Genomic DNA, 13,201 nt, shown 5'->3' on the forward strand with positions numbered 1-13,201 from the left:
CATGTCACTCCTCATGTTGCATTAAAAGTATGTTGACTATCTGCTAACAGTTCATCTCTTTTCTTCTACAGCCTCCAAGTCTGTTATAAATAGTATGCTACGGGACCCTTCTCAGATTCCAGATGGAGTTCTAGCAAATCAGGTCTATCAGGTATTAATCACAGCTGTCTATTTTCAGTGGCAATGCTGTTATCTGCCTAGCAGAGTAAAGGATTTTAAACCTCATTTAATTACTGTCATCATAAACTATCACTGAGGTCAGGGTGCACCATAAATGGCAATGCAGTATTTGCGAGAAGAGCATTTCACTTTTTAATAGCTTGCTTTTATAGTGAATAAAAAGCATGCAATTTTTGTTTTCTGTGATTAAATCTGAACCGCCTTTTGATAGCTTTCTTTTTTTGGGGGGGGGGGTGGGGGAAGAAAAGTAATTACTGCTTTTAGGATATTGTTTACTGTAATCGTTTTTGTAGTCGCCCCACCCCAGACCCCTTTTCTTATCTGTCTGCAGTGCATTGTGAACGACTGCTGTTATGGACCACTAGTGGACTGCATCAAGCAGTATCCTTTCCCATAAAATTTTAGGTGCGCAATTGACGAGCTTAGACTCAGTGGGGATGTGTCTAGCTTTAACCTGACATAAAGTTCTGCTTCACAAAACACATTTCATACTCTTCTATTTTACATTCAATCAACTGGAGGGTCACTACAGACCATTCTTTTCTACAGCTTAAGAAATACCAGGTAGACCACAGGAAGATGTCAGTTCAGCAGTCACACATTCACATGCTTATTTCAAACTGCCTGGTTTTCAATGAGTTTACAGGTACAGAGTCATTAGGCAGGTAACGTAATGTCTTGGAATGTATCTACCCATCCCAGTAAACATTTTTTAAAAATATAACAAATTTCCATTTAAAATGAGCCAAATTTTGTTGAATTTACGAGAATAAATTTAGAGCCTGGAGTTAAAGGAGGTTGTGATTAAAATGCTTCCAGAGACATCCCATTTTAAAGGCAACAGATTCTTATTGCTTAAATGCTGATTACAATCTGAGCCGGCATTTGGATTCCTAATAAACATTTTTAGAGAAATCAAGTTAATTTTTCCTTCTGGAATACATTTAAGGTTGTGAAAACAGATGTCCGGTCACTTTTCATTAAAGACGTTGAGATTACTAAAGAGTTAATGTTCACTTTTTAAAACAAGATTGAACAGACAGTAACTACATAAAGTAGGACATTATTAATCAATAAATTTAGTAGTACTGTGGCAACAGCAAGGTTTTTGATAATCCTCAAAGGTGCTATTTAAATGGTAAATAATGAGTAATTTTTATGAGAATAATTTCTATCCGAGTCCATGAATTTCACCCCTCTTAATAATATAAACATGTCCCTCCTGGTATGGATTTTGTTAGCATGGATGGCACTGTGATGAATTGTGACTCAGTAATTCCTAGTTAGGAGGCTTTTTGTTGGAAACTCCTGCTAGTCAAATCGTGTACATGTATGTGTTTGTATTCCACCTTCTTTCACAAAGGCTTAGAGTCGTAACATTTTTAATAAGAAAATCATGCCTATAGAAGTAAAGTTAATCTTTGATGAATAACCTTTGAACAGAGCCCTCTTACAAGAATATTCAGTATTGACGATACAGCCCTTTATGTGTTTATCCTCCAAGTCTGTTTCTCCAGTGTAGCTTAAATTAGTAAAAACACACAGCATTATCCCAAGCTCACCTTTTTATTAAACCAAAGTGAAATTGTACTTCTATATTCAGTATAAAATTAATGATAGTGTTAGAAACTGTAGGAGTACCAACCTTATGTTGCTAACACTGAGAAAGTTTAGCACATTCATATAGCAACTAACACCATCTCAGAGTATCTGGGGTTGAATTACATGTTAATTTTAAAGCACATAAAATAGTTAAAAATCAATTTAAAGTTAAGGTTTTAAAAGCATAATGTCTTTTGAAGGATTGCATATTGATTTTAAATATAACTATCTAATTATGTATGCATGGACTAAAGTATGAAGTCAACTGCTTTGTAAATGCCAGGAGGCTATTTTTCAGTAATAGTTGAGATGCTTACGGGAAACTAGATTGCTGTATTGCTGGTGAAGAAAATGGCTTGTGAGGTTATTTACAAGTTTTGCCCATGGTCACTGCCATACATCAATAATAGGTATTATTATAGACAAAGTCTAAGTGTTTTTGCTTATACAGCATTATAAATTCTGTCTGGAGTATTTTCCTTACATTTTTGCCATCATTCACTTTCCTTTTTTGGTTGTGTTATTGCCTGTAGAATTTAATGTAGTACATGATTTCAATTGATAAAGATAATGACGTATATCTATAAATTACATTCACTGACTAGGTTATAATTTTTGCAGTTTCATTATGTCTGTTGCCAGTAAAACTACAGATTTTATAAGTTTTGTTTTCTAGACTTTGCATTTCATATATGTTTATATCAAGCAAAGCATAATTAAGAAACGTATCTTTCCAAAATTTCAAATTGGTGATTGCTTTTGTCATGCAAAATAAAACAGGCTGGGAAGTTTACAGAGAAACTGATGTTGTCTCTGCATTGAAGTAGTAGCAGTTTCATATAATGTATAAATGCACTTGCATAGATGTTTCCTAGACTGATCAGCATAATTATTTTATTTCACACTGAATAAAAATTATTGTTTTTCCATGTGAGTAAATGTGCTGTTTGTTTTTCTGATAGTTTAGTAATATTTACATTGCTTACTCTCAGTAAATTACATCATGTTGTGAGAAAGAAAGCACACATTCAGTAAATAAGATAGGTGCTAAACCTTCTTAGTGCCTTATGAAAATGTTATGTTTGTGTAAGTAGAATAAAGTAAATCGGTCATTTACTAGTAAGACATCACAGAAAGCACAGTTAGCAAAGAGTATATACATCATCATTGTGCTTTCTCTTTTTTTTTTTGTTATCTACTGTATTTTTTCCTATGCAGCCATGCCCACCTACACTTTTCCCACCACAGCTTATACTCACCAAGGAAAAAATGTGAGAAATCAGCCACCTCAACTTTCCAAAGTGTGACTCCAGGACACAGCTATTAGACAAAAGCATAAACTATGAAGCAAGGAAAGGTAATGATGCAGGAAGCTTCAAATGCTGTGGGTTTCATTTCTGTACCATCAGAAACCTCAGTTTCATGATTCAACATTTTAGATGTAAATAATTTACAACAATAAAAATGAGAGCACATTTATGTGGAATAGAAGTAAATAATTTAGTTCTAAAGTGTGGGATGCCCCTAGTAATGAGAGACCATTGAGAGTTATTCATCAAATGTCTTCAATGGACTCTGAAAATTTGTGAAATTTTGTGATTTAAAAATGTGTTCCTTTATTTTGTTTCTCTTTAGAAATTTAAAAAGCACAGCCATGTGCCTTGGAGGGCAAGGGACAACTGGAGGAAAAGGCAATAATGATGACTTAGGGCATGTTTTGCTGGAACATAAATGGCCACATCTCTTGAATTCTAAGATTTAAACCGTATACACCTGTATGTATTGGTAAAATGCAAGATAATTCTCTAGGAATTTTTTTTTTTATAAATAACATAGAAGTTTTATTTAAGTTGAACTCGTGCAGTGCATGATCAGAATCAGCTTCTCTGGTAAGTCAGGGAGTGACGTGACCAGGTTGACGTTATCAGTGAAAAGGACAATGAAGGTAATGATTCACATAATTATTACCAAATGCAAATGCTTTTGAGTCAGTTGAAATACTAGACTAGGATAACACTCCTTTTCAGACTTTGGGCAATCTCATCTGTTTGGAAAATACACAGCACTTCCGTGTTCCGCTCCTGATTTCATTATTTACCAGCCATGGGACCTTCAGCAAATTCCCCAGCCTCCCTGAACCTTACTTTCCTTAATTGTAAAAATGTGACTAAAAGGCTGGGTGCAGTGGCTCACACCTGTAATTTCAGCACTTTGGGAGGCTGAGATGGGCAGATCACTTGAAGTTAGGAGTTTGAGACCAGCGTGGCCTACATGGCAAAACTCCATCTGCACTAAAAACACAAAAATTAGCTGGGCATGGTGACAGGCACCTGTAATTCCAGATACTCGGGAGGCTGAGGCCGAAGAATTGCTTGAACCCAGGAGACAGAGGTTGCAGTGAGCTGAGATTGTGCCACTGCACTCCAGCCTGGGCAAGACCAAGAGTCCATCTCAAAAAAAAATAAAAGGCGGGGGACTAATAATAGTATCTACTTGTGTGGCTATTGTAAGATGGTATCTCAAATTATTTAGTACAAAGTCTTCATACATTATATTTAAGAAATATTAGCTATTATCAATTATTATTCCATAATTTTAATACTTTTTGAGAAGCTATATGGAGGTCATAAACATAGACTTGACAGGGATCTTGTTATTATCTTATATGCCACTCATTAACTATATGCCCTGTGTAGGTTCCTTCTAGGCCTCGGTTTTCTCATCTATAAAATAAGGATTATAATTATGAGGATATTATAACATCCTAAAGACACTTAACACAGTGCCTACCGCATAGTAAGCACTGAAAAAATATATATTCATATGTATATCTATTTAGATACATGTACATGCATACGCATACACACACGAGAAAAAGACTCTTGAAACAGCCTCTGTACCCACACCCTAACCCACAACTCTTTACCAAGATGTCTTTCCTGCAGATTACGTATATTCTTAACAAGTTACTTGTTTGGCTTGCCAGTGGCAAAAGTTCAACAACAGTCAACTGGAAGTGAAACAAAGAAGTTTCTAAATGTTGGCCTGATGACAAATGTGAATTCACAGAAGGTTTACAGAACTCTCTAAGATTAGGAATTCTTCTAGGGCAAAGACTGCCTAGTATTCTTTACTGTACCTATTAAGTGCTTAATAAATGTATGCTAAATTGAGTTGAGGGATTTTAATTTAAAAATTTTTTTAGAATTTTTTTTTAAGAGTGGGAGCCTTGCTACCTTACCCAACTGGCCTCAAGTGATCCTTCCACCTCGGCCTCCAGAGTGGCTGGGGTTATAGGCGCAAGCCACCTTGCCCAGCTGAATTGGAAGATTTTTAACACAGATTAAAGTACATTTAAAATGACTCTCCTTCTTTTCAAAATACAAGCACACATCCATTTACAAATCTTTGTTTGCCAAAATATATATAAAAATTATAGAAAAAGCTGGACACAGTGGCTCATGCCTGTAATCCCAGCACTTTGGGAGGCTGAGGTTGGAGAATCACTTGAGCCTAGGAGTTTGAGACCAGCCTGAGCAACACAGTGCGATTCCATTTCTTAAAAAAAAAAAAAAAAAAAAAAAAAAAAAAATTACCCAGGCATGGTGGGTGGTACACCCCTGTAGTCCCTGCTACCCAGGAGGCTGAGGTGGGAGGATTGCTTGAGCCCAGGAGTTCAGGGTTATAGTGAGCTATGATTGTGCCACTGCTCTCCAGCCTGGGCGACAGAGCAGGACCCTGTCTCTATTAAAAAAAAAAGTTTTAAAAAATTATAGAAAAATTCTATCGAATTATTTAAATAAGGGGATGTGTGTAGAGATTTCATTCCTCCAAGGTGTGGACTAAGGGTGAAAATGGCTGCTCAAAGTATAGACCTGGTATTAGCATTTTCCTGCTGGTATAATTCTGCCTGTGTTACCCCCTTAACTGAAACTTCCCAGTGCCATTGGTCATGAGCATGAGGTCCTGCTGAGAGACTTGCTTCTAGAGAAAAACCTGTCCTTCCTAGGTAAGTATTATTCACACTTTTCCTCTAGCTTGTGTTGTCTCCCTGAGTGCTTAAATATATATTTTTAAAATCTTCCACTAAAGGAAGAGTGAATGATGATTGATGCTGTGCATATTATCTTTTATTGATTTGGAACTGAGCAGGAACTCAGTTACCTAATCTCCTATATATACAGCACATGCACAAGCTTGCAATTAATATTTTATAGAATAAGTGGCTGAAAAAATGGTTTAATATCTGTTGCAGTATTACTTTTGGTGTCATGAGATATTAACCATAATCTAGCCCTTATGAGAAAAGGAAACAAAAGAAATATTGTCTATAAAATGTTTTATATATTAAAAAGAACAGTTAGAAAAATTCATGTTGGGTATATTTGTCTCATATATGGAACTGGGTAGTACTTTTACTTGAAAGCAAAATATTAAGCCTTTATTATTTTCATGCCAAACATTCATTGGCATCATGGATTTATTATGATTTTTTAAAAATCCCACATGTATTCATGTGTTTGTGTATTACAGATTATTTCTTTCAACATCTCTTAAGCATTAGAAATTAAGCCTCAAAGGACTCTACGTATAATAAGTGATCACAGAAACCATAAAGCACTCTACAATGAATTAATTTCTCTTCTCCACTTTAAATATGGTAATTTGTAAAGGTTTCATGCAAGTCATTTTATTATTATATAGATCTGTTTTATGTATATATTGAAGAGTCTGCATGATGTTTATTTTAGGACATACACAAAAAATAGAACAACATTGGATTACATAAGGTTTTTTCCAAAATGGGCAAAGAATTGGCCAAGAAAAACCAAATGCAGAGAAATGTCAAGTAAGGAAGAGATGTTTAATAAAGTCCTACAAAGAATCTATTCCAAATCTTAATGTTCAATGTTTTTATTAATAAACTGTAGAATAAAATTGAATGTATTATAAGATTGTTTTAATTTGAAGCTTGGAGATATCATAAATATTCCCTAGTTAGGGTTAAATAAAGTTGATTAATTAAGCAAGTGTTCTCAAGTCACTAAATTAAATTTCAGTATGTAGAAGCAGCAAGGTTTTTCATATGGGGACAGTTGAATTGTTCAGCCTATGGAAAGATGGTAAGTTGGAAGAAATCACCTTTTAAAAGTCTAATCAAAAGGAAAATACGTAATAGTTCAGAACCAGTTGGAATGAGTGACCTGTGATGCACTATGAGATATGTTTTGGAACCAGGTAGTTCTGATAGTATTGTGAAACATCCGATCACATTGATTACTCAGATAGAGGCCTATATGTCATGGCCAAGTCTATTTTTTGTTTTGTTTTAAGCCACCAACTAAGCAGCATCATTGTCAAAGCTGCTTAGCACCACTCTCTGGGCACCATCAGCCTGTGGACAGTCAGGCCTTCAGCCCCATTTTTTTGTTTGGCCTAACTTTTCTCTGCTTCCTTCTTGAGAACTAGCCAATCCCAGCTGGGAAAAAAAAGCAAAGATTGTAGATGTGGGCTAAACTTAGTCCTAGTCCTCAACTTACTTGAACTTGAACGTGTTAAATTAGATTCACCATGGCTGACAAAAGCAATGTAAAAATGTCGTCTGGGGATCATCTCTACTTGCAAACAAGTACAGAAAGGGAACTTGAAATTGATGGGTCTCATCTGTTCCTCTGTGCTGTAGAATCTAGAGGTAATTATTTTATGGACTCATACTCAAACAGGATATTTAATTGATCTTTAAAAATAAATGAAATATAGGAAGTTTATGCAACCTGAGTCCTGTTTTAAAGCATTTCCTCATCAACCTATAAAGAAGTTGTTAATTCTTTGTATTTTTAATGTGGCACTGAATTAACATACGTTTGTGGTTGAAAAATGAAAATTGAAAGCTTTGTATGAAATATTGTTATGGGGCTGTTGTCTTTTTACCTTATAAATACCCCTTCACAGAGATTAATTAGATTTAAAGTGTTGTGACAGGTAAATTTAGATAGATCATTTTAAAGCCAACTATGGAAAAAATATTGGTAAATAAACAGACCACTAATCTTATTCTTTCTTGTTTACATGTGTACACCTTGAATTTTGTTGCAGAGATGTTGCAAACATGTTTAATTTATTTTGATCCTTTGCTAAGCTGAAGTAAAATCTCTCTCTCTCTCTGTTGGCTTCTAATTTGGACTACATTCAAAAGACAAATATTCTCATCTTTTAATATATTAACCCTTCTTAATTTAAGAATTATGACTTTCCCTAAACTATTTTACCCCATTCTAAATTTGCCACACATTGTGCTCTATATTTGTTTTATAAAATGCATATTTTATCTTTCCTCTTAACAACTGAAGGGAAAAATAAAAGTAAATTACTAATTCTTTCTTAAATGTCCTTGGTTCATAACTACATACTGAGCAGTTGTTATGGCACAAGATCTAGCCAGGAACTATAGGAAAGAAAAACAGAAGTGTTCTTATCATTGAAGATTTGAATGTACTGATAGGAGTTCATCCTATCTTTTAAACTTATCCAATTTGTACTTCCACACATAAATATATTGTATTAAGACAGGTCAAAGTTGAATAAATGACTTTAGTTTCTCCAACTAGAAAATATTTTTCATGTGCATATTTATTCATTTATTCCACAAATAAGTTACTAAGTTGGATACTGTTTTAGACACTAGATAAGTCAGATGAAGTGTCTGCTTTCATGGGGTTATGGTCCAGTAGGGAGACAAGCTACCAATGAACACAGATAATTTCTAACGTTTCTGAGAGTCCATGTAATTCTTCCCTTCATTATTTATTCATTCTTTTCAATTAACTTTTGTTGTGTTCTCTGCATGCCAGGAACTACACTAGTTAGTACAAAGTGATTGATTATAAGCACTCTGTGCTCCCAGTGCTCATAGTCAAGCACCGTATTGCATGTGTGATCCAATGAGAATGCAGTTTTCTCTCTGATCCAGTGAGAATCCAGTGAGAATGCATCTCACTTAGTAGGTGCTCACATGATTGTCTCGATAATGAAAATAAAAACTCAAGGCTGTTAGGCTACTTTCGTTAAACCTTTCAAAGAAAGGTACAAATTATACTCAACATCAATCACTGTCCTCTATGAATGAAGAAAATGCTGCTGCCTCATGAGCTGCTTTTTCCTGAAATAGTGATGGAATCTTACTTATTCATTTGTTCTTTCTCACCGGGACCTTCCTGCCACAGTGTATATCTAGGATGGCCAGTTGAGCTCATAAGGTTGGCTCTATTGCCAGTAGCTAACTACTCTTAAGCCTGCTTGTGGGCAGACACCATTAAGAATTTTAAAGAACCAAACTTTTTTTTTTTTTAAGTTGATGCAAACGTGGAGCCTTCTGGGAAAATTGAAGATAAGTTTCAGTACATGGTAGCAGTTCTTTCCAAGGATAATTAATTTAGAATTAATATTTTTTGGCCGTATCTCAGTACTTTGGGAGGCTGAGGCAGGAGGATCACATGAGGCCAGGATTCAAGACCAGCCTGGGCAATATAGGGAGATCTTGTCTCTACACAAATTTTTTAAAAATTTTGTGGTGGTAGGCACCTGTAGTACCAGCTACTTGGGAGGCCAAAGTGGGAGGATCACTTAAGCCTTGGAGTTCAAGATTACAGTGAACTGTGGTCATTCCACTGCATTCCAGCTTGGGTGACAGAGTGAAACCCTGTCTCTAACTAAAATAGGTAGGTAGGTAGGTAGATAGATAGATAGATAGATAGATAGATAGATAGATAGATAGATAGATAGATATGAGCATTTAAAGTCTCAAAAGGTGTGACGAACTTGCTGCCTACTCCTAGGCTTAGCTGCACAAAAAACTCCTCAACTTTAAATTGAACCATAAGCATTGTGATCATCCCATTACCTCTGCTAAGGGTTCACTCTTAGCAGACAAAATAGAAAATGTATTTTATCTACTGGTAGAGATGTGTTAACTAGTATCTCTCAAGTGATTAATGAGACCATATTTTGCTGTGTTTTTTTGTTTGGTTTTTTTTTTTAGCAGCTTCGGACAAAAAGACAGGAAAGGAAAAGAAAATAGTGACAATGCAAAGACAACAAGACAGTTTGCCCTGTTAGCTAAAATATGAAAGAGCTCATACAAAAGACTGAAGATAAACCATCCATCTTTTATGGGTTGGCATATCTCCAGGTTGGAGGGACTTCCGTTAGTGACTGCCACAGCGACTGTCTGGTGCAAATTCTTGTTAAGTTTGGCCTAATAAGAATGGTTCTGGAGATATTTTATTCTTTCCAGTGAATGTTTCCCTGTTAGTAGATGCTACAATTATTTTGAGTGACACCTGGGAGGCATTTGCTGTGCCCCTGCCTCACCCTCGCCCCCATGTTTGGACAAACCAGCAAATTTTACAGGGGTGCTTGTGTAGCATTCGTGTATTACTCTGTGGGACTCTGAGAGAGTATAATCTGTAAAGCCAAATAGGCTTAGTGAAGGATGTCCCTTGCCGTAAGAAATTAGGATCTTTGTTTCTAAGAGTTCATCTGCCCCTGCTGCTTTATTCCTCACCTGAAGCAATAATACTCTGCTGGGGAGGTGATTATGATGTGACAAACAGGGGATTATGACTTCAGGTGAAGGACAGGCAGCAGGAGCAGATGAGATTTAGAATACCAAGATTGTGTGTACACGCAGATGTCAGCGGCAGAGAGTAAGAGACCAGAAATGAAACATACGATTATGTAGGCTGAAGGGAATGGAGATGGCTGGGTATTTCATAAGGAATCCACCATTTAAATTCTTGTCTATCCGAAGGTTAAAAATATGATGCTGTTTTTAGAGTAACAGGAACATGAAATTGAGGGTGGGAGGTGGGGGGTTTGGGCTCTGTTCTCCCCTTTCTGAAGAGATTGTCATGGTGAGAGACTTTCTTACTTACTCCCCTTATTGAATGTGCTTGTGCACACTTCTCCCTGGCACTGAGAAAAGGACCATAAATGCATATGCTGCTGGAAGATGAAATGCTTTCTGGATGTTTGTTTTCTTATCGGCTGAATTTGAGATTCAGCTCCCTGGAACTTTGAAGAAAGGTTGTTGTGACCACTTGCGATGGTGTGCTCCCTGCTCCTGGCCCTCCCTCACCACTGCTCTTGGTAGTTAGCTCATGTCCACGGGTCATCTGCTTTTGGGTCACTAATGATTTATTGGAACTATTTTGGTTGTAAGTGGCAGAAATCCAATCAAACTAGATTATATACACAAAAAAGGAGAATTTATTGGCTTAAATATACACTGGGGAAGTCCAGAGGAGAGATTTGCTTCTGCTGTGTCTCTTAATAGAATCCAGAAGGCAAAACAATATCATTAATATCTTTTGTCCTTTTTGGGTTCTGCTCTTTTCTGTGTTGGCTTTATTCTTAGCTCACAAGGTCACAAAGATGATTGCTGGTGATTGCCAGTTTGTTTAATCCTTAGAGTTTATAATCCCAGAGCAAAGTCAGTGATTCTCTTTTGCCACATAACAAATCTCAGAAAGGGCCGGGTGCAGTGGCTCATACCTGTAATCCCAGCACTTTGGGAGGCTGAGGTGGGAGGATTGCTTGAGCCCAGGAGTTTGAGACCAGACTGGGCAACATAGCAAGACTCCCCACCACTCCCCCAACATCCACTCTACAAAAAATAAAAAACAGCCAGGTGTGGTGGTGCATGCCTGTTGTCCCAGCTACTGGGGAGGCTGAGATGGGAGAATTGCTTGAGCCTGGGAGATCAAGGCTGCAGTGAGCCATGATGGCACCTCTGCACTCCAGCCTGGGCAATAGAGTAAGACCCTGTCTCAAATATATATATATATATATCAGAAAGGGATCTGATCAGCTAGTCTGTGTCCAGCCCTGTGGTGGGGTGATTTGGGGTCACGTTACTGCCCACTCATGAGAATCACATTGTTGAGAGTAGGGTAGCAATGCTGGACAGGATAACATACAGGACAGCAAAATAAAAAATCTCCCTCTCCCTGCAGAAAATTAAGTACAGGCCAGGGTTTTGCTCACCATAATCAAAGGCATTGGGGGTCAAACACGTTACTGTGATTGCTGAATTGAATCCTTTGGTCCTGTGCACGTGTGCACTGGCTCACACTCACCCATGTGCACATCTGTCTGTGTAGGAGATCCTTTTTATGTCTCAGAACTGCTAGTATGCCTCTCTCCATTGAGATTGGTTCGGCGACACATGGAGCTGGCCCAGCAAGAGGTTCTAACATCAGTGACTACAGCTAAAAAGAACCAGGGCAGACAAAGGCTAACAGTCAACCTTTCCTCTGAATCTTGGAATTGGAAAGGGCTCTAGTGACTGTCCAATCCACTTGTTTTGATTAAACAAATTGTCCTTTGGCCTTGCATCACAGCTACTACCCTCCCTACAACCTGTCCTGCATCTTTTTATTCTACTATGTTAATTTGTCCCTTCATCTACAACAAAAAGGATTTAGCATGATCTGGTATAAAATATAGGAGAATTTTACTTTCTTTGCTCATATTCGTGTCCTCTGCCTCTCCACAGCTACCAGTTGCCTATCTAGCCTCTCCACACTGTCCCAGCTTCTTCACCTCCCCTTTTTTTTCTATAAGGCACTTCAATTTTCACTAGTATTATCCCCTAAAGACATAAGCAAAGGACAAGGTCAGAGCAGTCAGTTGTATTCCTTATTAGTGGCTTTGATAAGAGGCTTTGGGGGAAGAGGTTGAAACTAACGGCTATAATGAAGTTTTGGGTTCTCTAAAGATTTCATTTATCGGTGCTATTGGTCTCCCCATTAAATGCATGCCTGTTCTGTGTACCTTTGCACACAGTTTGCATAACATATAATATTTATTACTGAAACCTTGCAAACTTCTTAAATTGTATAGAAAAGGCTGTGAAACTTACTCTTAGAGAACATAAAAATATAGAGAACAAAGGTCATAACTCCAAATATTGAGTGATACAGTGTTTTGAAAAAAAAAACCAGAATGAAACAAAATTAGTTACTAGAGTAGAAAAAATATAGTTTTAATATGTATTGATACATGTCTTTTTGCCCTCCCCCAATTTAGTAAAGATGCACTAGGTGTTAATAATATTCTTCTTATCATACAGTGTATTTTAATCTAGCATTTTAGAAAACTTTTTACAAGTTCATAGATAAAAGGCCTGTCAGAAAGTGACTTTTCATTTTCAGATGTTGTGAACTGGATTTCTGCATGATTTTTATGGAAATGACTATACTTTTAAAATGTAAAACTTTTAATAAAACAAAACAAATTTAAAGCCCTCAAACCTTTTCTTGGTAGGCCTCATGTCCCCCTGTGATTCTTAAGTATACGTTAACTAGTTTCAGATGTGTTTTGTTCGCTGACTCAAAATCAGCTCTTTATTTTAAGAAAA

At 36.8% G+C, this 13,201-nt stretch overlaps 1 protein-coding gene across 6 annotated transcripts in view; it reads left to right on the forward strand.

Moving 5' to 3' along the window:
• CDIN1 (CDAN1 interacting nuclease 1) overlaps positions 1–13,201 on the forward strand; it is a 230,925-nt gene that overhangs the window by 112,512 nt on the left and 105,212 nt on the right. For all 6 annotated transcript variants that reach the window (XR_008671879.2, XM_019011231.3, XM_019011232.3 and 3 more), the window contains 3 exons: positions 72–151; positions 512–561; positions 5,724–5,791. Coding sequence is in view for 5 of the 6 variants with exons in the window: in XM_019011231.3 (XP_018866776.3) it covers positions 72–151; positions 512–561; positions 5,724–5,791 (198 nt within the window). In the remaining variant the exon portion in view is untranslated. The remainder of the gene's footprint in view (positions 1–71; positions 152–511; positions 562–5,723; positions 5,792–13,201) is intronic.

Source organism: Gorilla gorilla, chromosome 16 (assembly GCF_029281585.2).
Source record: "Gorilla gorilla gorilla isolate KB3781 chromosome 16, NHGRI_mGorGor1-v2.1_pri, whole genome shotgun sequence".
Lineage (NCBI taxonomy): Eukaryota > Metazoa > Chordata > Mammalia > Primates > Hominidae > Gorilla > Gorilla gorilla.